The sequence below is a fragment of the Cyprinodon tularosa genome, unplaced genomic scaffold, assembly GCF_016077235.1.
Source record: "Cyprinodon tularosa strain WSP-4 unplaced genomic scaffold, ASM1607723v1 ctg431, whole genome shotgun sequence".
NCBI classification, from domain to species: Eukaryota; Metazoa; Chordata; class Actinopteri; order Cyprinodontiformes; family Cyprinodontidae; genus Cyprinodon; species Cyprinodon tularosa.
In genome coordinates this window covers 558,227-584,667 of record NW_024039154.1, presented here as the reverse complement: position 1 = coordinate 584,667, position 26,441 = coordinate 558,227, and the positions used below count along the sequence as shown (strand labels likewise).

The 26,441-nt window shown below is 37.2% G+C and overlaps 2 protein-coding genes across 4 annotated transcripts in view; both read left to right on the top strand.

The window, feature by feature from the left end:
• The first annotated feature begins 618 nt into the window (after positions 1-618).
• On the top strand, positions 619-5,981 carry tlcd5a (TLC domain containing 5a). 2 transcript variants are annotated; one of them, XM_038299618.1, is made up of 4 exons: positions 619-924; positions 4,407-4,605; positions 4,719-4,948; positions 5,077-5,981. In XM_038299618.1, exons 3-4 carry the CDS (start codon positions 4,753-4,755, stop codon positions 5,604-5,606), a joined length of 726 nt encoding a protein of 241 aa, XP_038155546.1. In that variant the 5' UTR covers positions 619-924; positions 4,407-4,605; positions 4,719-4,752; the 3' UTR covers positions 5,607-5,981. The 2 variants fall into 2 exon arrangements, with proteins under 2 accessions (XP_038155546.1, XP_038155545.1); XM_038299617.1 differs by lacking the exon at positions 4,407-4,605 and having other exon boundaries at positions 620-924.
• A 3,701-nt stretch (positions 5,982-9,682) lies between these two features.
• The window catches only part of arhgef12a (Rho guanine nucleotide exchange factor (GEF) 12a), a 75,033-nt gene continuing 58,274 nt past the window's right edge, over positions 9,683-26,441 (top strand). The window contains exon 1 of one of the 2 annotated variants that reach the window (XM_038299619.1): positions 9,683-11,092. In XM_038299619.1, coding sequence (XP_038155547.1) covers positions 11,061-11,092 — 32 coding nt within the window. In that variant the 5' untranslated portion in view covers positions 9,683-11,060. The remainder of the gene's footprint in view (positions 11,093-26,441) is intronic. The other variant, XM_038299620.1, reaches the window with a different exon arrangement.

Here is a 26,441-nt window from a genome sequence, read left to right as displayed (position 1 = left end):
TTGATGTCACAATATGATTTGCATTTTTTACAGGATTTAGAAGGAGCTCTGGGGACATAACAGAAGAGTAATCCTATCAAACATATTGCTCAGAGGCCCTGACAAAACCGGAGCAGCAGATAGCTGGGTCAGCTTTTATAAACAGGCTGGAGAATTAAAAACAATTCTGTGACCTGACCCTGGGTTTTTCAGCCTCCTGTTTTTATCTTTTTGTTTTTATCTGTATACAATGCCATTTTAAAAACTGCCTAGGCACAAACTGATACATTTGCATCTCTAATCATTACTAACCCTTATCTTTTCACTGCCCATCTGGTCCTTACTTTCTTTGCATGACTTGTTAATTTCTTCTAACTTTAGTAATTTTTGTGAGTGAAATGATTAACTATTGACTAATTGTCGAACTGTTTGATTGCTTTTTCTTGGTAACAAACCTGAGGGGTTATTTACTTTTACCCTGCTTGTAGATGGTGACAGTGAGGTTGTCAGTGGGCAGGCATGATCATTCGGAGGCCCTCTAAGGGGAATGAGGAGATTTTTGAATTGATTTCTCCACTTAGGTTGCAATTCAACCTGTTGACCACAAGGTGTCAGCGTAGTTCTGAGAAATTGATTTAAGTTCTTGCCAGTCCGGGGATTAAAAAAAAACGTTTTTGTGATATATTCAAAAATCCTGCAATCATCTTTTAACATGCTGTGGTTCGATAATTTGTATTCGGAGCACCCAACCTAATTTTATGTCAAATCCCACGCAGTATATTTTTAGTACTCAATAAGAACCAGAGGATGCTGATGAGGGCTGTTGCCAACAGAGCAGCATAAAGGACAGCAAATAGCAGCTAATGTTTTATACCAGTCTGCCGTAGAAAACATCAGCAGCGAGCTGAATGGGACCACAGAGACCGCCTGATGCTTAACAAAAAGGTAATCACATTTTGTATGTTTGCTAAAGCAGAAGAAAGCGCTTCATATTCTGTGTAACGTTAGCCTGCTACAGCTGGTTAGCTTGCTATCCAAACCACCCGGGGATCAGGTTGAAAAAGCATCCTAATGACTAGTTCCAGTTAATTCTCCTCTCTACCAGCGGACGTCAGCGACTGCTGCACAATTTTTACCGCTAAGGTGAAAAAAAGAAGCCTTTAATTTTACTTCAGTTTGTCACTAAATCCGGTCTTCCATTAGGTTGTCATGGAAACGGCATGTTCTCAACACCTCAAGTGTTTTTATCCAGCTTTAAATATAGCTGTTAGATTTCTACAGGTCAAGATGGGGTCGCATTTTTGGAAACTGATGTTTTTTTTATATTTTATTTATATCTTTATATTTAATATTAAATACAGACTTAAGTACATGTCTGTCTGGGACAACTGATGAATAGGCTGAAAACATTAAAGGAGATAAAGATTCTTTGATTTGAAGAAATTGTGGAATGCATTTATTATCTCACATAACAGATTTTTTTTAAAGAAGGGTTTTTATACTTTTTTTTTCAAATTTTTTTTATTGGGAATGTAATAATGTAACATGCTTCCTTATGTATATATGTATTTATTTATTTACTTATAATGGATTTTTTTTATATATATTTTTTTATAACTGCGTTTTTATGTGTGAATGCAGTGTGACACATAGTTTGGACTATGTAGCAGTCTGTACCCAAATCAAATTTCCTTTGGGAAAATAAAGTTAATCTTAACTTATATCTTTATCTTGTTCTAGTGGATAAGACAAACAAACAAAAAAAAGCTTGGTGAACTAAATTACATATTTATAACATCAATTGTCCTCTCTAGGGTAAGGACTAACAGAATATTCAGAGAGGGATGTGATGTACCGAGACAAAATGGTTCTTTCTCCGTGTGGAAAAGTGTGAAGTTTTAATTAAGTACGTCCCAGGTTTGAGAAAACCATTACTGTTTCTTTTATCCGTCCATCCAGTTTCAGTTCATCTTGTTCTTTGCTGATTACAAATCTAAAAGCCTAACCACTTTGAAAATATCTGCTTCATAAATTTAATCCTTTTTTGTGTCTTAAAGTCTGACAGCAAATGCGATAACCATTAAAACATTTTCATCATATGTGAAAAAATTTAAATTTTGACATTTTTCACATTGACATTTCGTGGGGGAAAAAAGCGAATGCAGTTAGGAAGTTATGGAAACTGCAAAAGACATTATTGCTCAAGTTAGACCACCCGTAAGATCTATTTGGTTTTATCTCCATTGAAAAACCCCGGAATGTAGAGATGAGATAATTGTTTGAGTCCAACCTAATAAAACAATATAAATCATTGCATAGAAACATTGTGCCCTTAGGGGTGATTGTCTCTTGCAAGTTGTGGGTTTGACTGCTGCTTTCTCCTTCCACATTTCAATGTGCCTCTGGGCACAGATCCACCAGATGTGCGTATGTTTGTATGAATGTGTGCGACTCAGTTAGTGTGGCTCTAATAACAGATGCTTTGAGCAGCTGATATAACTAGAAAAACAATATTTGTTCCATTTCTCTTCGTTCGTTGGCTCCATCTCATGGCTATTATGTCATTACATATACATATGATTAAATGTAGGAAGCTTCTTGTTTAGTTTTTTTTTACTTAGGCAGGATCTAATTTCTTTAAACATAATTATTAGTCCTCCATGACCTGTAATTGACATATAATTTTACAACACGTAGCATTCATTTGTGTCTACAAAAAAAAATTGAAACATCAACAAATGTTTTGTAGTTGCAGGTAGTTAGATTCTATTTAACCTGTTTATTTAACAATAATACATCTCTGTGGGTTGTGCCTGTAAATGGGAGAATTGCTATACAGACCAAATGAGATTATCCAAATATATTTGTATTTTTTATGTATTTTTTTTATGCTTTTCTTTTTTGTAGTACTTTGAGGTCTTCTTGATGAAAAGTGCAGCATAAATTAAATGTATTCTATATCTTGGGTAGATCTATAGCAGTTTTTTTGCCTATTATTAACAACGCCTTGCAGAAGTATTTAACTTTCTCATATGTTACAACCACATACTGATTGGGATTTTGTGCGAAACACAAACAGGAAATGGTGCATCTTGTGAAACAGAAGGAAAAATATACATTTTGAACAACAAAACTTTCTAAAACAGCTTGTCTAAACGATCTTTTTACTTTTAGAGACTGAAAAAATCTAATCCTCTAGTGGATTTTTTTGTTTTGGACCATTCTGCAGTGCCGTATGCTTTAAAATAAACCATTCCACAGTCAATATGGCTTTTGGTTTAAGGTTATTGTCCTGCTGGAAGGTAAACCTCTCCAATCGCAGGTCCTTTGCAACACACTTTCTTCCAACTATTAACTCTAACTTTTGCTTTGGAAAAGCATCCCAACAATAAGATGCTGCCACCACCAACTTCACCAGGAGGATCCTGTCTTTTTGGATATTAATATTATGCTGTTAATGCAGCTTAAAGTACTGACTGACACCAACATAGACCTGATATCAGCATTTGATCACAGAGATTGCTCAGAGGGGGAAAAAAGGTAGCAACAGTAGAGGGAGTGGTGGCCTAGTGGTTGGTGCATTGCACTTGGAATCCAGAGGATCTTAGTTCAAGTCCCACTCTCACAAACTGACACTCTGGGTCCCTGAGCAAGGACTCTAAACCCCACACTGCTCCCTGGGAACCACACAATGGCAGCCCACTGCTCTCTAAGGGCAGCAGAGAGTGAATTTTGTTGCTCTGTACTTGTGACAGTGTAATGACAATAAAAAATCAGCTGGAAAAAAAAAAAAGATGTGTGCTATTAACCAATGTCTAAGAGTTTAGATGCATTTTACTCCTCACAGTCACCATGGAGTCTCAGTCTGTCTCAGTATGTTTCCCGTTGCGTCATAATCTATAGGATATAATGAAACTTAAGATATTGTTTAATAACCCAACCCTGTTGTAGACTTCTTAAAAACTTTTATGCTTTTTTTTTTTGTCTCAATGATCTTAAAATCTAATCAGTGTCATTGCACAGTTATTCCCTGCTACATGTTGATTAGACATTAATAGATTTTATTGGTTGTAATGAAAAAAATGTATTTTATAATTATATTTTGTGGTTCCAGCAACATTTGTTCTGTTTTTATTAATAAATCAGTTTTTAATGAGAAAGCAAACTAAACACTAGCAATATAAAATAATCAAAAAAAAATTGTCTGGTGTGTGACTATTAGATCCAGACCAAACAAGATAGAAACAGTTTTGTTTTGGATGATTTATACTGTTTTTTAAAGTTCAAATGTCATTAGACAGCAGCCAAGAGATTTTATTTTCCTCATGGGATCCTGTCTGAGGCTCTTTGCCTGGTAACCTCTCTGCCCGTTTGGAAAGCAGCTTCTAAGGCCCCCAGTTTAGTGAACATCTTGTTCTCCTCCTTAGAGGGTGGTTCTGTCCATCTCCAATGGTCTCACCACCTAGCACAAACGTCACAGCAGGAGCAGAGACGTCCCCCTCACCCCATCAGACCCTCAGCCTCCTGACTATAGTACTATTATAGTTCAAGCAAAGGCTACTTGTTGGTGATTTACAAAGGCTGCACAGTTCAAGCCTTTGGATGGCATTTCTGCCCCTCGCTACTGTAAGTGATATTACAGAGGGTGACATCTGCCTTCTTGCATTGTTTGCTGCCATTGCTAAGTCATTTAAAGGAGGATAAATGCTTATTTAGTCTCTGTATTTTTTTTTTCCCAGCATTTTCTTTTGGGTTTTGTCTTCAGTCGAAACGATGGAACTGCTTGTAGTTTTTGCACTTCTCTGTCTGTGCTGCTGGGCATCTTTTTACTTCATTTTGTGCACCATCAACGGGTCCAGGAGCTACGAATGGAACTGTCGCCTCGTCACTCTGGTGCATGGCATCGTTGCGGTTTGCATCACAGCGTACATAGGATACGTAGATGGACCGTGGCCGTTCACTTACCCAGGTAGGAAACCAATATGGTGTTCTCTTTGCAAAATGTTAAAGCTAAATATAGCTTTTTTTCTCCCTCAGATTTAATTAGTTCCTTTTACAAGTGATAATTATTTGTAATGATCTGTTTCTTGATGTCAGGCACCAAGAACACCCCTCTACAGATAAGTGCCTTGATGATCAGTTTGGGCTACTTCATCTTTGACATGGCCTGGTGTGTGTTCTTCCGCACTGAGGGAGCCGTCATGCTGGCCCACCACACCATGAGCATCCTGGGAATCCTGCTGACCCTGTGGTTGGGCGAGTCTGGCATCGAGGGTTGCGCTGTTCTCTTCGGCAGCGAAATCACCAACCCCCTCTTGCAAACACGCTGGTTCCTCAAGCAGACGGGACACTACGAGACTCGGCTCGGGGACGCTGTGGACGTCCTGTTCGTGCTGCTGTTTGTTGTGATGCGAATCTTTGTGGGAGGCACAATGCTGTACTGTGAGCTGATCTCCCCAAGACCCAGATTCTTCATCAAGTGTGGAGGAGTGGCCATGTATGCTCTGTCCTGGGCCTTCATGGTGGACATTGTTCGCTTCACAATACGGAAGAGCAAGAGTTGGCAAAAACAGAGAGTCCGAAAGGAGATGGTCACAGCTAATGGTCATGATGGGAAGATGGACTAACTGGCATCTGAGTCTTTAGATAAAATCTGTGTACCTGACTTCATATCAGTTTTTTACTGTAGACTTCAATAGTTCTTATACAGGAAGATCAAATTCCTGCACTGATAGATTGATAAAAGGGTCTTGTTTACCATTTATTGAAGTCTAAAATGTGTGTATTTTGTAAGAACTTAAGTTTATTTAAACTTCTTTGTACCAGAAAACTGTTACTTCAATGGTGCAAACAACACATTCGTAATGATCACTGAAAACCAAAGCACTTTTATAGAAGCAGTCAAGTTTCAAACATCAATCCAGAGCAAAACCTTCAGATAACTTTTTTTCATGTGCAGAGAAATGTTTGTAACATAGTTTTACACTGACAATGCTGGGTACTTAGACAAAAAGCAGGTGAAGTATAAGGGAGAATCACCCTGAAATATTTTTTGAAGTTTTATTCCTAAACGTCTTTTGAAAACAGTTTTTAGTTGCAATGAAGCAAAACAGGATAGCTAATTTGGACAAATAGTATTTTGTTCTAATATGTTCCAGTTCATTTGCACTGAATATTTGTTTAAACGTCAGGTTTCTTTATTGTTTGCCAATAGTTGAAATTATTGCAAACCATGTGTCAGAATTTGATTTCAGTTACTTTTTAACACCTCCGCTCTGTTGGTGAATCTTTACAAGAAGCAGCTTCTGTCTGCAAAATACAAGATATGGGATATAATATAAGTTCTGAGCGTACAGCACTGTCCCATGCCAAGGAAGGTAAACGAGCCATAGGCATAGATGTTGTTAAAAATTGTTATCTTTGTTCTGAGGAATATAATCATGAACTATTCTGTTGCATTGCTGCTGTTTGTTAAAAAGTAGCTCGTTTGTTTGTCTCCTGATAATATCACACATTATTAAACTTTACAAACTGCCTCTGTCAAAGGTACAAACATAACTGCTCTGTGCCTTATCTAAATGCACTGCCCTTTGTTTTTGTTTTACTCTTGTGCTGTAGTCTAAACGCTCCGACAATAGACTGTACAATGAGAACATTGTTGACAGATCCTATTATATCTTTTTATTCCTTATTTAGAATAAAAAAAAATGTCTATTAAGGAAAATCAATTGCAAGTGAACCAGCATCTGATATGTTAATATGGACTGAAGTTACAACAAGTGTCCACATGATGGTGCCATTCCATTTACGTTTCACTTACTCTGATCCTCTTGAGGGCACAAATACAAACTGGGACGTTGATTTTTTTTTTTTTTTCCATTCAGGACAGTCTTTCAAAAATTTAAAATTTTTTTTTTTATGCATGTAGTAAAAAAGCTGAAATTCCAGCTGAAATTGGCTTAATTTAATCCCTTTTTTAACATTATCTACGAAAATGCAGCGTATCGAGATGCACTCAACAAGTAAAAGATTTAGGCACAATCCCTTTTTACCTTTACATTACTTCTAAGCCTTACCTCTGTGTTTTTCTAGTCAAGGATGGGCCAAAAATTCTGAATTTCTAGTTTTAAATACAGATTTTTCTCATGAGCACACATGGAAAAAAATATTGGTGAGTGTTCTTGTAGATCCTCTAAAAGATTTTTTCTTCACTAATATTTTTTTATAACTGCACAATATTTCCTGTTATGTCTATTTTGAATTGTTACAATATATATTTTTGATATCTGTTTGCTGCTTTCAAGTAACCTTGAAAAGAAAAAACAGAAAACCATCACAATAACTGGTTTTAAATATTTATAAAAATTATAATTTTCATTAAGCATACTGATATATTTTTCAAAAAGCATTCTGCATTTGGATTATATTTTCTTGAATACACCAGAATACACCAAAAATCCTACTCTGTATGATTTAATGTTGCTGAATTAATCTTAATTGATTATAATTGCCCTTATTCAGCAAGCATTGAAAAAGTGACATTTACACGCATCTGCTGCAGGCTTGATTACTGTTTACGGGACAAATACAGTCATACTGCATCACATCTTTTTTGTCATAATAGATGATGATCTTTGGGCTTTTCAACTGGGTTTACTACTGTCACTCTTAATGAATGGTCTAACCGCTACCTGAGTTAAGTCCATTTGGTCAGGTAAGTAGATGAGGTCATGCGTCTGAGTAACATGAGGGAAGACAATTGGATTTTGTTAAGAATTTGAATATTTAGAGAAAACGTAGGCATATCCTATTGACGTGCACAAGCACAGAAAAAGTTGTTTTTTGTTGCTCTTGTAAAATTCATTTAACAATTGTTTTTTACAGTGTTTTGACTTGGATGCTGAACTAAACCTTAAGATCAATTGGAGTCTTCCCTGTCATCTTTGAGCTTCGCATTATTGCTTTAAATTTGAGTGAGGTTGACCCCCTCAAAGGAGAAGTGGTAGAGCTATATAATACTCTCTTGTTCCAGATGTTTTGCAGACACTAATTGTCAAGTCTAGTTTATTTTCTAAAAGTATTATAAGCACTAAAGTTGCCATTTTCTTTAAGCATAAAACCAGTGTATGCTGAATAACTGTTTACATATATTCAGTTTGAATATTTTTCAAGCATAATACTGAAACTCATGTTTATTTCTATTTTAAATTATCTGCATGCCATTTTAATGTTTTAAATGTGATCAGTTTGATAGGAGTAAAGAAAAAGTACATTTTTTTTTTATTATTGTACTAACTTAACTGTTAGGATGGGAAAAATATAAACTTTTGTGAACATTTTTTACATTTAAATGTTATTCTTGGTAGATATCAATCTTTATTTCTGAATAGAAATGTAAACTTGACTGTTTAGAGATAGATTTATAAATTAGTTCAACTACAACCAGTTTTTAAAATATGCTTTATTCATCTAATTAAATTGTAATTATTAAGATAATTTTACTCAGCTTGTTTATATTAAAATTAATAAAAAAAAAAGGAACAAGCTTGTAGGCTACTTAATATAATATATTTGTGAAAATAAAACAATAAACTTTATTTTATTTTTTTTAGCGATATGGCTAAAAATAAAATCTCAGATTTTATATAGTAAATCAGACCAGATCTTTTTTTTCCCTCTTCATTTTCATGAGAAAAAAAAAGTTGCATTTTTCAAAACATCCTTTATTTTTCCATAAGTTTACAGGAATTTAAAATGCTAATAACAGTATACTAAATCAAATGCTTGCTCTAAAAGATTAACTTTTTCCAACAAAACTAAAAAAAAACAACAACATGGACACATTTAAATATAGATTCCTTTATCATGTCAAAAGTACGGAAGAGGATTAGGGCCAAAAAAAAAAAAATTCAGTTTAATATGAGAAAAAAGTCAGAATCCTGACTTTTATCTCAGAATTCTGACTTTAATCTCAGAATTTTGGATCTTAATGTAGATGGGCACCATGAAAGAAGAGATGTGGGAGCACTCAGCTTCACCGACAAAGATGTGAGTTGTTTGGGAGGGCCAGTAACACATTGGTGGAAAATTATGGAATTAGGCGACTTTTTATGTGCCTGGGGGGTTCCCAGTGATGCTATTTCATTAATGGAAGAGCAGAAAGTGATTAAAACAAGAGAGCTAGTTTAGTTTTTAAAACAGACATAGCTACGGCTTGATGCTAACATGTTTGTTAGCTGTCAGAATTCAGTCATAATTCTAATATTAAAGTCAGAATTCTGAGATTAAAGTCAGAATTCGGAGATTTAAGTCAGAATTGTGACTTTTTTCTCTCATACTGAAATGAAATGTAAAAATCAGTTAACTTTTAACTTTATTCAGTGGCCCTAATCATCTTCCGTACAAAAGCATGCAAAAAATAAATGCATAAAATAATTATTTTTATGAAGCCTGTTTTTTAAAATCTACGTCACTGAATTGTAGTATTAAAACCCTTCTTTTTGGAGAACAGTTACACATATATTCAGCCTGCCTTTTATCAATGCCTTAAGGCCTTTAGGAGGAATGATTTATATAATATGGAAACTGATATTACATTGTTATTACTCATAGCCGCACCAATAGTAGTCGCTTAGGCAATCTTATGGCGATGGTTTGTAACGTCGTAATATTTTCCCATATTCTCCAGCCGGAAGTGGTCAGTGGAAGCGCTACTGGACTCCAACTGGTAGCAGGCTAGGGCGTTGCTAGCGGCGGAAAGTGGGATTTCTTCTCTCTCTATCTTTCCTCAAGTTATGCTCTTTCACAAGCTCCGTCTATCATCGGAAAACAGCGCCTTTTTTCACGTTTACCCAAACTTTTAGTCCCCTTCGGAAGCTTTGTGTGGCTTTTTAATTTCACAGAGGAGCGACTGTTAGTGTCCCGTTAGCTGGTCGCGAAGCTAACCCGTTCTCATCCACGGAGGGAGGAGGAGGGGGGATTCTGCCGAGAAACAAGCTGAATTCTGGAAACATGGAGTCAAGAAGCGACGTAGCGCGGTGCTAACCGACTCTGCTGGGTTTTCTCTTTGCTCCTGGGAGACTTTGCAGCACCGAGACGAGCTACTCGGGACTCAGGAGAGGTGTTGTTACATATTTTCCGTCGCGGCTCGCTCGTCTCACAGTGAACAGGAGTTTGCTTAGTTTGGAGCAAGAGCTCACACGAAGCAAAGTTTTTTTTTCTTTTTGCTGAAAGGGCTCATCTGTTGTGCTTGATGTTAGCAGTCGAGATTACTTCTTACTACCATGAGAAATGATTTCAGGAAAACAACCGCATTTCATTTCATTTGTATATGAATATGATCACCTTAAGCCGCTTTTGTTTTCTTTTTGTTTTTAAATCTCAACATTTAGCCGCAGTTGCTTTTTGCTAACTTGTTAACGCGCTATACTCGCTACTGAGCGATTCTCATGATCGAGGGAGAGTCGACCCCGCAGCCACAGGCAGGCATTTCTTGGGGGAAAAAAAGGGAATACCGAATGGGACTGCAGGAATTTCCAGCATCTTTAAAGATCATTTAGGCACCGAGGCCAACTCGTAATCGAAGCGAGGGGTGGTGGCAGACGGACTACATCGCTGGGCCGAAGGGTGTCTGGATTGTTTACACGTTTTCTACACCGGCGGAACATTTGGGGATGTGAATAAAAAAAAAAAAGATTTACCCAACGAGTTCACATTTGCACGGCAAGTTGTGCAAGCTGGATTTTTTTTTTTTATAATTATTATTGCTGTTAAAAAATAAAATAAATCTCGACACTGTAAGGTCACTGCTGCTGTTTTGGTTTGGACGAGGATTACCTGTAAACAGGACCACCTGTCAGTGTTTTATCTTTTTATTTTAGTTCTTTTTTTATCTAATCGTGGGACCTGCCTTGCAAACAGCCAGGATTTCCCAAAGGGAGCTGATTCTGAGCATCATCTACAAAATCCTCGCCTACTTTACAGACGAATGCCAGAGAAGGATACTCCAGGAAGTCAGGTCACCAAGCTCTGGAAAATGTTAATGGGATATAATTTTCTGCAAATCTAGAACCGGAAGCCCAATGAGTGACACACAGTTCAGCTCGACTGACAGGTAATGTCTGCACACACACATCAATTATTAGACCTTCTAGGGTCAGGTTTATCAAACTATGGTTGTTTGCTTCTGGTGTTACTATAGCAGCCTTTAGAGGTAATCAAAAGAAACTGCCATCAGTTATTTGAGTTTTAGAAATCAACAAATCAGAATGTATTTTTTCACTGATTGCCTGAGGTGGGTTTCATTTAACACAAGAACTAGGAACTTCCTCATTTACTGTTTATAAATGTGTCAACAAACAGGATGCACTGAAATTACGAATGTAAACAACTAATCAGCTTACAATTAACTGTCAATCATTGTTTTGTTAGACAAAAAATTGTTCCATCTGATTATTTGATGACATAGGCTTAGAGAGAATTTCCCTGTGTTTTGATGTCACCGCCGTCCACTAGGGGCGCTGCAGTTTATTCTTAAATAAAGTCTTACTGGTAATTACAGTAGAAGGAATGCTGGAGCAGTGTCACTACCGGGTGTCCATAAAGAATGTAATGATGGTGCTAAAATTACTTATTTCTATGTTTAACTCACCAAAGAATGCTAATACACGTCTTTAAAAATGTTTTATTACTTTTGTGAGACAATTTTGATGTTTTTTACAATTTCTTCATTAAACTGCTTCTATTACGTCATGATGGGACATGCTCAGAGCAGTCCAGCAAAACACGATTAAACCGTGTTAATCTGCATTTTAGTTGTTTCTTTCTTTAGATTACGCACTATATACCACACCGTTAAACGAAACGAAAACATAAAACTCAAAAAGACTAGATTTATGTTTAAATCCAAAGCTGAAAAAGTTAGCCACCAGAAGTTGTGTAGGATCCCATCTCCTGTGCAGATCAGGCAGAGATGAGTGATAAAAAAGAAAGGATTTTGAGGCATTTATTTTCTCAGGAGATACATTATTAACCTTTAACACATTATGTTTTAGCACGTTTACTATTTTTGGGGAGGGAAAACATCATTTAGGTCTTTTTAACAAAATACAATCGAGGGCGACCTGGATGTATATCTAGATGCGCAAATGAGCTGATATCACATTCTCAGAATAGATTGTGCTTCCAGGATGGACCGGTTAGTGACAAGCAGAAACCTGAATTAACCTACTAGAGTCTGGTCCAGTAATATTTTCACTTTTTGATTGAAACAAGGCTGCAGACAGACTTTTTGCTGTTCTGTTTGTAAATATTGCCATTCGATAAACTCCTTGTCCCCTAAATAGCGACCATTTAGGCCCCTACTTAAAGACTCTGCTAATAGCACTGATTACACTAAAAACAGAGCTACATCACATATACCATCTGCTTCATTTAAACAAAGAGGCAAATGGTCTGAGAGCATGTCGGAGTGACAGTTTTACATCTCTGTACACTGTAAATCAGGGGTCTTCAACGTTTTCCAGGCCAAGGACCCCCAAACAGATGGCAAGATGGAGCAGAGACCGCTCAATTATATACATTGTATGAAATTGTGTTATATCAAACTGGTCGTATAGTCACTCTATTACATATGGACTAAGGTAACGAAAGTAATTTCTTTCTGGGATTATTAAAGTATTTCTGATTCGGATTCCTGGTTGATGGGACAGGTGTTTTGAATGAAATGGTGCCCAGCTTGAAAGAGCTCCTGTGTGATGCCGAATGTGTGCATTGATGACTGAAAGACATCTTCTGCCTCCATTTATATGTTTACTACAGTGTGTTTAATTGATGTTATTGTGTATTTAAAGAAAAAATTTCAGGGGGAATAATAAAAAAACAAAACAAATCTTAACAACCAAAACTTTTGGGACCCCCATGCAGTACCTCCGTGGACCCCCTAGGGGCCCCAGACCCCCTGTTGAAGACCTCCGCTGTAAATCATGTGTTTCACATATTTATTTGCCCTTTATTTAGTACCCTATTAGATTCTTGTGTTTTTATATCTTCTAAATATGTTTAGCTTAATAAGGGGTAAGAAAGGATTTTTTTGGTTTATGTGGCGATTATTCAATATGGCTGGCAAAATAAATTTTTTAACTTATAATGATGTACTATGTATTTTTTTTTAATTCAGCGTAGTAAAAAAAACTTTAGGCCCTAATGTAAATGGAAAGAGCCTCTTGACTAAATTGTAAAACTTTTTGTTTTGTCTGCTTGTCAATAATTAGTTTCCCGATAAGCTTAATCAACTTTTAGTTCAATTCATTTATCAATTGTTAACTGAAATACCTTTGTTTTTGTCTGAAAGCTTTTCTCAAACAGTTCATGAGCAATAAAGGAGGATCTTCTGATAGTTCCCACATGACATCATCGTCCCTCCCTGCCGCCCTTGTGTTACTAAAATGAACCCTGAAGCAGCTTTCTGCTTTATTGATTGCTCATAAGAGAACCATCATAATTGTTTATTGTAGGGTTCAAGGTTGTTAACAAAATGTAACACAACAATAAGCAGAATTTTTTATTATGTCCCAAGAATCAGAAGTAGTGAAAGTGAGCAAACTTAATCACTAATATCCAGAATAAGGCTGGACAATGATTTAATATCAATAGATCACTTAAGTATTTCATGATAAAACTGTATCCTTCAACCTATCAAGAACGGATGCAGCGTCATTAGATAATAAGGCTTTTATTAGAAATACACTGATAATTCTATCTAGCTTTAAGAATTACATTTTAAGATTTTAATCAATTTAATTAGGTTTTTTAAAGGATTATTGCACCTAATATCAATAGAAACATCTTGTCCTGTTTCCTGATTTTTTTAGTCCAATCAAAAAGTTAATCAAAGTGCATACTGTTAACTTATTTATTTAGAGATTACATACTTTGGAAGTCCTTAGTTTCTGTGGTTATAATAATCATGCAGGGGGGGAAAAACTATTATATAGTTTTTGACCTGCTGATGACAGGTTCAGATCTCTGGCTGATTGGTGTTTTTTTTTTGACATAAACGGTAAAAAAGTCCTTGTCTTGCTAAATGACTCCTGTCGGTATAATGTTTCCTGGAAAACACACTATCTTCTGGGTTTTTTCATGTTTTTTTTTTTTTTTTACAAGAAATGTCTAAGAACCGATTTTCTAGTATTTCAACCTGACTGTGGATTTGTACATACTATGCATGCCTAATGCTGATCACTCTGTGTTGACATGCTCATTAGTAGCTGAGTTTAGGGCTGCAACAACGAATCGATAAAATCGATAAAAATCGACTTTTAAAAGCGTTGGCAACGAATTTCATCATCGATTAGTTGTGTCGCGCGATTATTGCGTCATCCGCCGCGCCGTCATCACTGCCTCTTGACTGAAAGAGGAAGAAAAAAAAAAAAAGGCAGAGCGAGTCAGCGCCGCAGGTGCAGTGTTGCCAACTCAGCGACTTTTCAGACCCCTCCAGCGACTATTTTTCAAAAAAGCGTTCTAGCGACAAATCTGGCGACTTTTTTCGGTGTCACTGGCGGCTTTTGGAGACTCTTACGTGAAAGCATGTATCGTTCCTACTCTGCCGTGGGGCGCCTCCCCCACCCCAACCGCCTTTTCCCGCAGGAGTCCCTCTCAGCGCTGCAGTCAGCCTCAGCGTCCAGACTGCAAATGAAGCGCGCATGCACCGGGATTGATGGCGCAAATTGATCACAATAATTAAAATAGCCTGCGCTTTGTAAAGCGAAAAAAGTCGTAACATGCAACTTTTTTCAAAAGAAATTAACATGGCACGGAACCACCATGTTTGTTTGGTTTTAAAGTGGGGAAACGTAACGTTAGTTTCTCAGGTAGCTCATCTGATGCTTTCCTTACCGTGTTAGTAGGTTACAGACAGTGATAAGGTTGGCTACTTATTTTACCTTTGATTTCATTTGAATTAGCTTAAGCAGCGTTTATATTTTCTTTATAAATAAATTAACTTGCAAATTATGAGGGCAAGGATTTTAAAGTTTAAATCTTCTGGCAAAGTTAAAGTAAAGAAGATCCTGCAATTTATGGAAGTAAAGCAGAATTAAATCCAGCAAGATCAGTAATATGTCAATTAATTATCTGCCACATTCCCATGTAAATATCTGTCTTTGGAGGATGTGTGTTTTACCACCCCTAGTTCTCTCATTTTTATTCCAAATACAATTTATAATTGAATCACAGGGCTATTTATATCTCTATGGTTCAGTATTTTCTCAAGCAGCAACTTTAACTGCTATACTTTCCTGTCTTAAAAGGCAGAACTCTTCTAGTCTAAAAAAACTAATTTGTTTGAACCCCTTAGGGGCTTTTAAAAACAAAAATGTCTTTTTTTGCGCTTTATGAAACAAAGTAGCCTATATTTTGTGGATGTACAGCTACATTTCTCATGTGAGTTTGCGTAGTTTTAACACAAACATTTATTTTTCATATTGCACCAGTACAGTTAACGAGCAACCTGTACTTGTGTGCTTGTTTGTTCTGTCTAAAATGTTTATTTTGGAATAAAGAGGTTAATATAAAAAATATTTTTTGTCCGATTCATCGATTAATCGAAAAAATAATCGTCCGATTCATCGATTTTTAAAATAATCGTTAGTTGCAGCCCTAGCTGAGTTATTATACCACTGAAAAGCATTGGTAACAGAGTTCTTTCCAATGAGGGGGCAGTTGTCAAGTGATTGAGATGGCCTTCGTGTGTCTGTGCAAGGAAACAGTCGTCCCTGATCCACGTACACCTTTCAACATCACTATTACCCCTAAGCCTTTAAAGCTAACCCTCTCCTACACCTATTAATGCAATCTCTGGATTTAAATAAAACCTCGGCTGGATGAAGTAATCGCTTTATCTTGGCAGCTGTCTTTCTAAAATCAAAGGTTAAACCAGAGGGCTAAATAGCATGCTCTTTGGGCTAAATAAAATAAAGCTATCGGTGTGTTTCACGACACCGAGATACAGTCTGTGGACATCCCCACAAGAATGAATTCCTCTGTGAGGTTTGCACCTTTAGGGAATAAGGAGGTTACTGTTCTCAATCTGATGTACACTGACAGTGAAAGAGAGAAGTGAAGCTGGTGGGTTACATCAAGCCTTCCTCCCTCCTTGAATCCCACATACCTGCAAGAAGATCAGGCCAAGCTTCCTGGAATGTGTTTGTGAACTTGGAACAGAGGGGAGCTTATTGCACAGGTTGGGATGTGAAATATCCTCGTGGCTTTGAGCTGGAGGCTAAAGCCCAACCCATTTTACTTGACCCCCTTCCCCCACTGACATGATGGCAACAGTGGCTGGCACCAACTGCAATTAAAGTGCTATTTTATTATGTGTGCTCCCTCTTGTGTATGTGTGTGTGGCTTGTCAGATGGGTTTTATGTGACTGTTTAGCTTGCCCCGGGTTGGTACGGCCGTCGATATTCTACGCTGTTTAGCACTATAGGGTAAAACCTGGTAACTTTCAATTGTCTGTTTAATCGGGTTATCTGCTTTGGCAGGCAGCCTGCAGCCAACATCTTTACATACAGGTTTACTTGCAGGTTGGCGACTGTAGTTTTAAAACAGCAATCAGTAGTAACCAGTTTTAACTTTCTTTTTATTTTAAGCAGAATACACATGCAACCTCTAGATTTGGGGCTAGATTTTGCTAATCTAAATCTGTATCTTTGGCTTAAAATTCTCAGAAAACGGAAACTTCAAGCATACCAGGAGAGGTCTATATCTAGAATCAGCGACATTGCAACCTGTAAAGCTAACCTAAGATGAATTTGGAAGAATTAATAAGAGAGAATATGTTTTTTTTTTATATCTACAGTATATATATAACGGCCTAAAAGTTTGCTGTTGGGTAATCATATTCACACCAGCTACAGAATTTTAAAATCTCTGTTTACATGAACACTAACTAAAATGATCTGCTCATCCTCAACCTTTGGTACCTGATTTCACCTTCTTCAGTTCCTTTTGTTAACACTTCTTTGCTACAGGGGTATAGAGGAGGATGGCAAGTTCTTGCGTATATTACCTTTAGTTCCACCTACTTGACCAAGAACCAGGAGGCAGTGGAGGAAGGTTACTAAAGAGAAAAACGTCATGCTAACATTGCACATATGCCCAGGGGAGATTATGTTACTCCAAAGATCTGAAGGAGTGTGTACATGGATACCAATCAGATTGGCGATCAGCAAAATAAAATCTCTTAAAGAATGAAATTTCTTTCCCAATTGGAACGAATCGGATAGAATCTGTAGTCTGACATGTTTACATGAAACATTTTTGATCTGATTAGGCCTTCAATCTGATTATTTGTGTCCATATAATTGCAGCTAGCGATGACAACACTCCATGGTTGGAGTTTTACTGTTAAAGTGGGAAATGAGCTAAAGTTTCTCATCACAGTGCAGAACTACAAGAGACCTACCTCAGCAAAATTGAGCGTGCCGTCACATAACCCAATCAGCTGACTGTTTTGGTTTCTAACAGACATGGGGATTTATTGTCGATTACATCCCTTTGTGTCTTATTGAAATGGTCTCTGTTATAGTCTTTCTTGCTTTGTTTTTTCATGCTCTTGGCATTTTAGAAAAAACATCTGCCTCTTCTTCTACAATGTCAAATGATGGTTGTCAGCTTGCATTACAGAACATTATCACCTTTTTTCTGTAGTAATTGTGTATAGGCTCTATCGAGCTCTTTGCCACACTAGTTTTGGAGTTTTAAAAATTGTATGACCAACAAAAAACATGGAAATGGATGTAACTTGTTGTGTTAAGTGAGTTAAGTAATAGATTTTACATTTGGGCTTTTATGCCCAAATCTACACGGCAGCAAAAGTTGTTACTCTTGCTGCTGTGTAGGATGCAGCTGCTCGCTAGGGTGTATGTGAAAATACAGTCGACGAGGCTGCATTTCCCTTGCTTCCTCTTGCTTCACCTGCAACATTTCACTGCCTCTGTTTTTAGCAGTGTTGGCTTTTACAGCAGTTTGCTTCTCACATGTATCAGGCCCTCAGCCGCTGGGCTCAGTTTAGTGTGCTTGTTAGCTCTTTGTCACAGAGTTCTGCTGATCTCCACAATTTCCCACCGCCTCCCTCCCGAGGTCCTCCCGGAAGCTGATGCTGTTGACATCCCTGGTTGTAAACAATAGTTTTCAGTGCAAGCAAACTACTACAGTAACCTTTCCTCTGCACATTACTGCAACCTTTGGTCATAGAAGTCTGAAAGTGCCTTTTCTTGTCTGTAAATGTGCACCTATTTTATTGTTCATTACAAGAATAAACCCTTTCCAGATGAAATAAGTCAGAAAAAAAATAAATCAATTGCATGTATAGTCGTGTAAGAAAGTGCATCTTGAGTAAGGATGACTCAAAAGTGGTGGTCTCAGCCCTTTTTAACAATAACACAGAATTGAAGTTTAAGTGCGTTTTGCTGCAGTGCCGTTTGGTTCCTCATGATAAATGTTTCCATGAGTGGTTCTGACAGCTTGGCTTGCTGGTATGCACTTCCTGCCTTTGGCAACCGTCCCTGATAATGCAGCATCCTTTCATTCCATCAAGTCAGTGCTGATAATAAAAGAGCTTCTTCAGCTCCACTGAAGTGTGCATTAAAGCAAGTGTATAGAGATCGTTTAAAGCACTGAAAAGCGGTGCAAAAGGTTCAATGTAAGGTACTAAAGATAATAGCGCATTTTAATCTAAATATTTTTCATTTGATTAGATTATTCCTTCTGTGAAGGGTTGATATCCAACATTTTTATCAGCTGATGAATGACGGCTGGAAATTAGGCCTATTCTAAACATTTCCAGTGATTCAGTACAGCACGTGAGATGCTGGTTAAAGCTAGTATTTTATAGCTGTTTAAGCTCATAAAGGGATACCCAACCACAGTCATCAAGAGCTGCAGTTTGTATAGATTCATTACTTCCTCAGAACACCTGGATATTGATGAGAGGATTCAATGGTTTGGTTCAGAAGTGATGGCCAAGGGATGCATCCAAAGGTTTCTGATGAACTGATGTTGCATACTGTCTCTGTGAAAGTTTAGACTGTCAGTGCCATTTTATCTATTTAATGAAGTCATTTTTAGCCATTGTCCTTTATTTCAATAGCTGTCTTGTTTATTGAATTACTTCACTAAGTTGTAGTAATTGGCAAAAAGTTTTTAATCGACTGTCACAGTACATACATCTTAATTTGGTACACTGACTGAAAAAAACAAAACATGTTTTTAGGAAGATTAAAGAGTAAAAATAAAATTCACATGTGCGTCATCATATGAGCCATCTCCAAATTTAGCTTTATTACCCTAACAACTAACTTATGTTGACATTCAAATTCAGGTGATGTCACATTCTGTGTTTATTGGTAAGAAGGGAACAAAAGGAAACACTCTGACCATCAGCAGGTTCGGCTTGGCTGACCAGCCGTTTGGGAATCAAACTTCAAAGGTTACTCTCTCTGTCCGATGGCGGGGAGAGAACACGTGTGTTCACCTGCCTGAAGGCGAAATCGAGCTGAGTTCGAGTCGATGACAGAGTCCAGAGGTCCATGATTTTTATAGCAGTGACTCTAGGGCCTCAAAAAAGGTTTATGTCAGATGTGTTTTAAAACAGTTTCCACTGTCATTATGCTGATTAAAAAACAGTTTATTGTCCCATTTTCAGCAACATTTGACATCTTTTAACAAAACCAGATTTTGCACTGAAATGCACTGGCAAGATCTTTTGGAGAAGGAGCTCAGATGTCAGTCAAAGGGCCGATACACTAATAGAAAATTAGCATACCACCCTAATATCAGTGCAAAAAATGCCAAATTTCAGCGTAATTCCCCGCTACACTGAAATACATTGATGACAACTGTCAGTCTATATATATTAATAGTGTCTGGGGCAATTTTTTTTTAACTATTGCATTATTTTAACTAGGGGTGAAGAAAAAAATAAATTTGAGCTAAGATCGTGTTTCTAACATTTGAAGATTCAGAATCCATTCTCATTTTCTTAAAAAACGTTTTTTTTTTTTGTGGGTGCGGATGTGCCTTATCAGGCACCGTAGTGTTTGGCGAAACCAATAAGCGGCGTGAGCTATGCACATGTATTAAAGCGTTAGCCTAGCAGGCTACAGAGTGGTGTGTAGTGTTGTGTGAGCTACTGTGTTTGTTGCCGCTGAAGGACAAAGAAAAAGAAATTCAACGGCCTCTGCGGTCTTTAAAAGCAACCATTTGGAAACACTTTGGATTTTACCTTCAACCCGGCCCGGGTAAGAAAGGGCTTGACATGTCTCATGCGATTTGCAGAGATTGCAACGGTAAAGTTAAGTATTTCGGGAGTACTTCAAATCCCCGCTCTCATCTCGAATGACATCACCCAGAGTTGTTGGTAGAATTGGATAATTCAGTAAAGACAGTGCCAACACGACCAGCACACACTTCACCACTTTGAAAAACTGCCACATAATTGTGAACGGGCAAAGAAGATAACAAAATCCATCGCTTGTTTTATCGCAAAAGACCTTCGACCATACGGTGCAGTGGGGGGAGACGGCCTAAAATTCATGAAGACTGTTGAGCCACGGTATGTCAGAGAGAATCATTTTGAATAGTTTTGAATCGAAAATTAATCGTTTCTGAATCGAATCGTTTGGATTTAAAAGAATTGGGAAAAATTCGAATTGTGGACCCCAGAATTGATTCTAAATCTGATCGTGGGAATCCCAAAGATTCACAGCCCTAATTATAACTCTTGCCTACGAGTGTATCCATGGTGATGCCCCACCATACTTTAAGGAACTTCTCACCCCACAGACCTCAACACGTTACCTCCGATCTACTGCAACATATCTGCTGAAACCACCAAGGACGAAGCTTCGTACAATGGGATATCGGGCTTTCTTTTCAGCTGCTCCCAGGCAGTGGAACGCTCTCCCTGGCCACCTGAGGACCTCACAGACTGTGGTTTTAAACGTGGCCTTAAAACCCACCTTTTTAGGAGAGCTTTTAATTGAACTCTTCCCCTTTTTTTATTGTCTTTGATTATTTTATCTTTTAATTTTTATTTGTCATGCCCTCCATATAAGGCTTTTTATTTAGCACTTACCTGTTCTACAACGTAGCACTTTGCGATTTGTTTAGATATTAAGTGCATTACATTCCAAAGTAGTATTATTACTTTAGCGATGAATTTATATGTTATCCCTATGTAGAGGCGCGTTCAGCAGCATTGTGATGCTAAACCATGTGACATGCACAGCTATGACGACTGCGACCCAGTCGTAGGCCCTAGATTTCTTGAACTGAAAGCATCTCTGGAAAATATGGTCCATGAGGGGACACCAGCAGCTCTGTTCAGCTTTCCATAATAAATAAAGCACCGTGACTCACAGGGTAAAATCAACAACACCATGCTAAGTTGAAACCAACAAGCAGCAGATAGAAGCCCTCTCTATTTGATGAAGTGTGGAAGTGACATTTGCACATATCCTTTCAGTCTTTTCCCAAATGTTTTTTTTTTTTATATCCAGTATATTTCTGAATGAGTGTAGATCGATATATAGGGTCTACCAAATTAAACCAGCAATGAGTGACAAGTGTTTACATCCATTTCCATTTAAATTTAGCATTAAAATGGAGTCTGACAAGAGAAGCAGACAAAGCTGCGAAAAAGGATTAGGATGACAGAGATTTAAAATTTAAGCCCTGCCTGAGGGGTGGTGATGTTAAAGAATGGGCATTAGTCAGGGCACTGACTGCCTGAGGAGTTTGGGGTCTATCAGCTAGTGTTGTGATGTTGATGCCTCTGGACACCTCTTACGATCCTGTCTTGTTAACTAAAAGAGCTTCAGGGCCTAGAAATTGCTTTCACTCCATAAAAGACCAAAACAATGGATAAAAGAGGGACAAGGAGTGAGAGAGAGTTGTCTTGTTCAAGTGTTACGTCTTCACATGTCCATTTACAGTTCATGACCTTAAACTCTGCTTTCGCCTTGTCTTTAACAATGACTTTTAGCCCTTTTGCTTGGCTGATTGTACAGTACAGCAAAGCTGGCATCGTAAACCTAATATTAGAAGATAATTTTCCTCTGAACATGATTACATTTTTATTTGACCTTTAGTATTTATGTTTGCTCATCTGCTCTACTTTTAGCTGAAACTAATAGAAATGGATGGTTGATGGTTGATGCAACGTTTAAGCTTTTAAATGTACAAAACCTGTATCAGCAGTGCTGTTAGAGTTACGCTCTCTGTTTCGGCTGATTCAGGGGAACTTAGGAAGTTAATCGATATAGAGCTTAAGTACTATTCCAAATCTGAAATGAAATTACTTGTAGAAAAGTACAGGTAATTAAAAGTACTCTAAATAATCTAAAGGTTGCATAAAAATGTAATATTTTCTTGTAGAATATTTGAGCAGACATTGTTCTTGGTCATTTAACATATGAAATGTAGTCATGTTGATTTTATTTAAAGACTACTATTTTGATTATCTGACGTGACAATAGAGGTGTCACTAGTTTATCATTCCTTCTAATTTTAGAGGTTGGTAGAGGTTTTTTAATAGTCCAGTGTCAGTCTATTAAAAGATATACAATGTAATTTCCTAGAACATTTATCTAACTACATTTAAGTGAAAGTGATTATTTAAAAAACGTGCTTTTTTAAGATATGCACAAAACAACAATCAAAAACGTTGAGAACCAAGAAGTTGTTGCCCATTTTATTTTCATTTGTTACTAGAAAATGTACTTTCTTCTAAATCTAACTGAAACTTTTGTTACCATTTTCAGTATTGTAAATAGTTTTTTTAAGGGATTGTTTCTATTTGGGGGCAAAAAATGTGGCTAAGTTCAATTTTTAAATATTTCAATTAACTGTGAGAGGTAAAACCATACGCAGGGGGCAATTCAGCCCTTGCACTAAAAAACTTCTGCACCATTGCAGTTATTTGATCTTTCTAAACCTAATGTTTCTTTTACGACCCCTCTCAAACCTCCCGTGTCAAACCCAGTCTGCTTTTTTTAATTGCAGCTTGCATGTCTTTACATCCGTGCAGCAATCTTTGTAGATCAACCACAACTTGCTAACCTATATCATGTGCAATTTGGCACCCTCTATTTGCTATCTCAGTAGGTTTGACTGTGTTTCCACACGAACCTACATGGAGCAGAGTCCTCCTGGTTTTCCTTGCGATTCAGAGATTTTACTTAGTATTTTCCTCAAATGTATTTTACATGGCTGCCCTGTCTCTCATCCCATTTGATTGAAGACATTCTCGTTAAATTCCTGCATAGATCCCCTCAGAATAGACCAGGGGTCTAGCTATCTTGGGCAGTGAAAATCAATAATCAGTTAGATCTGATTTTAACCTTTCAATTCTCCCATTTGGTTCGATTTTTTTTTTCTTATTTTTGATTCCTAGCTTCCATGCCCAGTATGGTGACCTGCATAATATCAGCAAAGAAAAATCGACAGAAGTGTGTGTAAAACAATTCATATGTGCATCGGCATTCAAAAGTATGTCTTAACGTTTATTAAAAAGATGGCTAATTGGCTACGTGCGACACTAGTGATGGGATTATGTTAGCAAGGGTCAGAGCACAGCCAGAGATTTGCCCCACATATGAATCATTTTAAATGTAACTTCATCCGTTATTTGTTTTAGTTCATTTGGCATCTCTTTCATGTAACAAAACCCTGTTTCTGAACCAAAATGACTCCGGATCGTTCTTCAGTACTTCCATGTCCAATAGAGTGAAATTGATGTGCGGAGAATGACTCTGATGATTTAACCTTGGTCAGGATTTTAAATCTTCCATCTCACCGTAGTAAGAATCGGGTAAATAAAATAATAAAATTGTCACACTGCGTAAGTATCTGCAGCAACAGACACTGGATATATGTAAATATGTTTTAATGCAATTGTCAAACAGAACACTCCATGTAAAAATGAAACTTTGGGGGGAAAAAATTCATGAGATTCATTTTGGAGTTCATAGGTTTGATATAGTGTGTAATTTTATAGACGTTTTTGTAAAGTTAGATGTCTGAGAAGTAAAACTTCATTGACAAGTTCAAAACATTTAATCCAGATAGAGCTCTGGTTATCCACCCATAAAAAGATGTAAACTGTTATGATCCTTCTACCCAAAAGAATAAAAATGAATAAGAAGCGGAATCAAAACAAGGAATCCGAGATAAAGAGCTTCTAACAAACGTCGTTCTTCATATTGGATGATAAATCGGGGTCATTAAAGTTTTTTTTTTCTGTCTGCCTTTAGGGAAAGGGTTTAACAACGCAATTTGTGTTGCATATGTTTTGTTTTGTTTTTTGTTTTTTTCTGGACGTAATCACCATGGAAGCAGACTTTTAAACTTGCAGGAACAGCTTACAGTTTCGGCAATGTGACAAGCTACAGGGATGAAAGAGGATAAATGCCTCTGATAATTTAGCATGCTGCCAAAAGAAGAGTAACAGTTTGGGTAAAGTAGGATGTCATGATTTAAACACAATGAGTATCCTTAATTATGACTATGATTTTAGATTCTATTACTGTTTATAAAAATGTTGATAACACTGGGCACATTTTCCTTTAGCAATAGTTCCTGCTCTATGGAAAGGTAATAGTAATAGTCATTGTTGAGTTTGGGAAAACAATGCTTTAAATGCACCTAAATAGCAGTGATTTTTCTTTGCCCATTAAACTATCCCTGAAATCTTCTTTTGGGATCTTCTTATAAAATGATGTGTTTCATTTTCAGTTAAATATTTTATGTTTTTTTTTTTTTTTTAAGTAATAAGTATTTCATATGTAATAAATAAGATGACTAAAATTTTAGCAATACAGGTCAATTTCTGCAAAATAGTATAGTAATTAATATTTGTAAAATACGTTTGATTCTTAAGAAATAATAAATCATAAGCAGCAGGGAAGATAACAAAAATAATAAGTGCCACAACTAAGAACGACAGCTTCTTCCCCACCGCCATTAGACTGCTGATCTGTCGAAAAACCCCAAATCATGTCACAGACTTTGCATCACTCTGATAAAACCAAACCAAAGACACTGCATATTTGCACCTTATATATTAGTGCTTCTACACAAAAATTTCCATATCAATGGATTTTTTGCGCCATTTTCTTTTCTCCCACACTGTCTTATGTCTTTACTAAATTACATTTCCCTTTGTATACACTGCGTTTATACAAAAATCTTAATAAAATGTGTCTAAGTCTAAGAAAAAAATAAATTCTGTTGTTCAAAGTAAAATAAGATTGTTCCTTCTTTTTTGGTGAAAAAGTATGTGATCAATATGATCAATCCGCAATCCCTGTCTTTTGTTGCTGATTATAAAAAACTATCACCTATATGTCTTATCAGCGCCTGCAGAGGTCCTGTATGCAGTAGATCTCCCTCGCTCTGTCAAAATGTGCAAGTGCAAGGCAGCTAATCCTAAACACTTTCATTTGAACTTTTGCGCTTTTAAAGTAATGAGAAGTTTGAGTCTTGGAATGAAAAAAAATACAAAACAACATATAAACAATTAATACAAAATGATATTTCAAAAACATGCACTGAATATTTTGCTAATATCAAAAATGTTAATTTTCCGCAATTGCATTATTTACATTAAATAACAATTGCAATTAAAATTGCACGTGTTTGTCCCCATGATAACTCTTGTAAACAACATTGCAGCAGCTGATGTAAACAGAGATATAGCTCCTCCTCTAACTAATTCCAGTCTTTTTCGTCCTTTCCACAAGGCGGTAAGGTACAGTTGCAGATCATGTAACTCCATGGTGACAAGGCTTCGGGGGGGACGAGATCCGCTCCTAGTACCGTACCTTAGAGCTCTGGATATCAGGCTTAATTGGCTGACTTACTTCTTCAAAATTACGTGGAGGTCCGGCGCAGTGCCCCTGGATTAGCACACTGGGGTGGTGGTTCCCCTGCATGAAAAAGGAGGGTGGTTGCAAACTATGGGGCAATTACACTAATCAGCATCCTTGGTAAGTCCTTTACCTGGGTGCTGGAGAGGAGATTCCGGCTGATGGTTGAACCTTGGCTTCAGGTGGAGCAGTATGGTGAGGGGGCATCAGGTGCAACAGATCTGGGGGCTATCTCAGTCGGAGCCATGAAAGCCCCTTTGCAGAAAGTTGTGTCTGGTGTGATCCTTCCCATTAACTCTCAATGAGCACTAAACATGACCTCGTCCGATGCGATCTTCTGTCAGATCGGTTGCAAAATCGGATACGGTGTGTCCCGGGCTTTAGTAACATTTGCATCAGAGTTTCACTTATTCAATAAGTGCTTGGGGAAAGAGGCTTAAAGGTAAAAAAGAAAGGAGTGCGTCGAGAGCAGTTGAATCGTGTGTGATGGTAGATTATCCTTTCTTTTCTCTATGTGGCTGATCTAAATTACG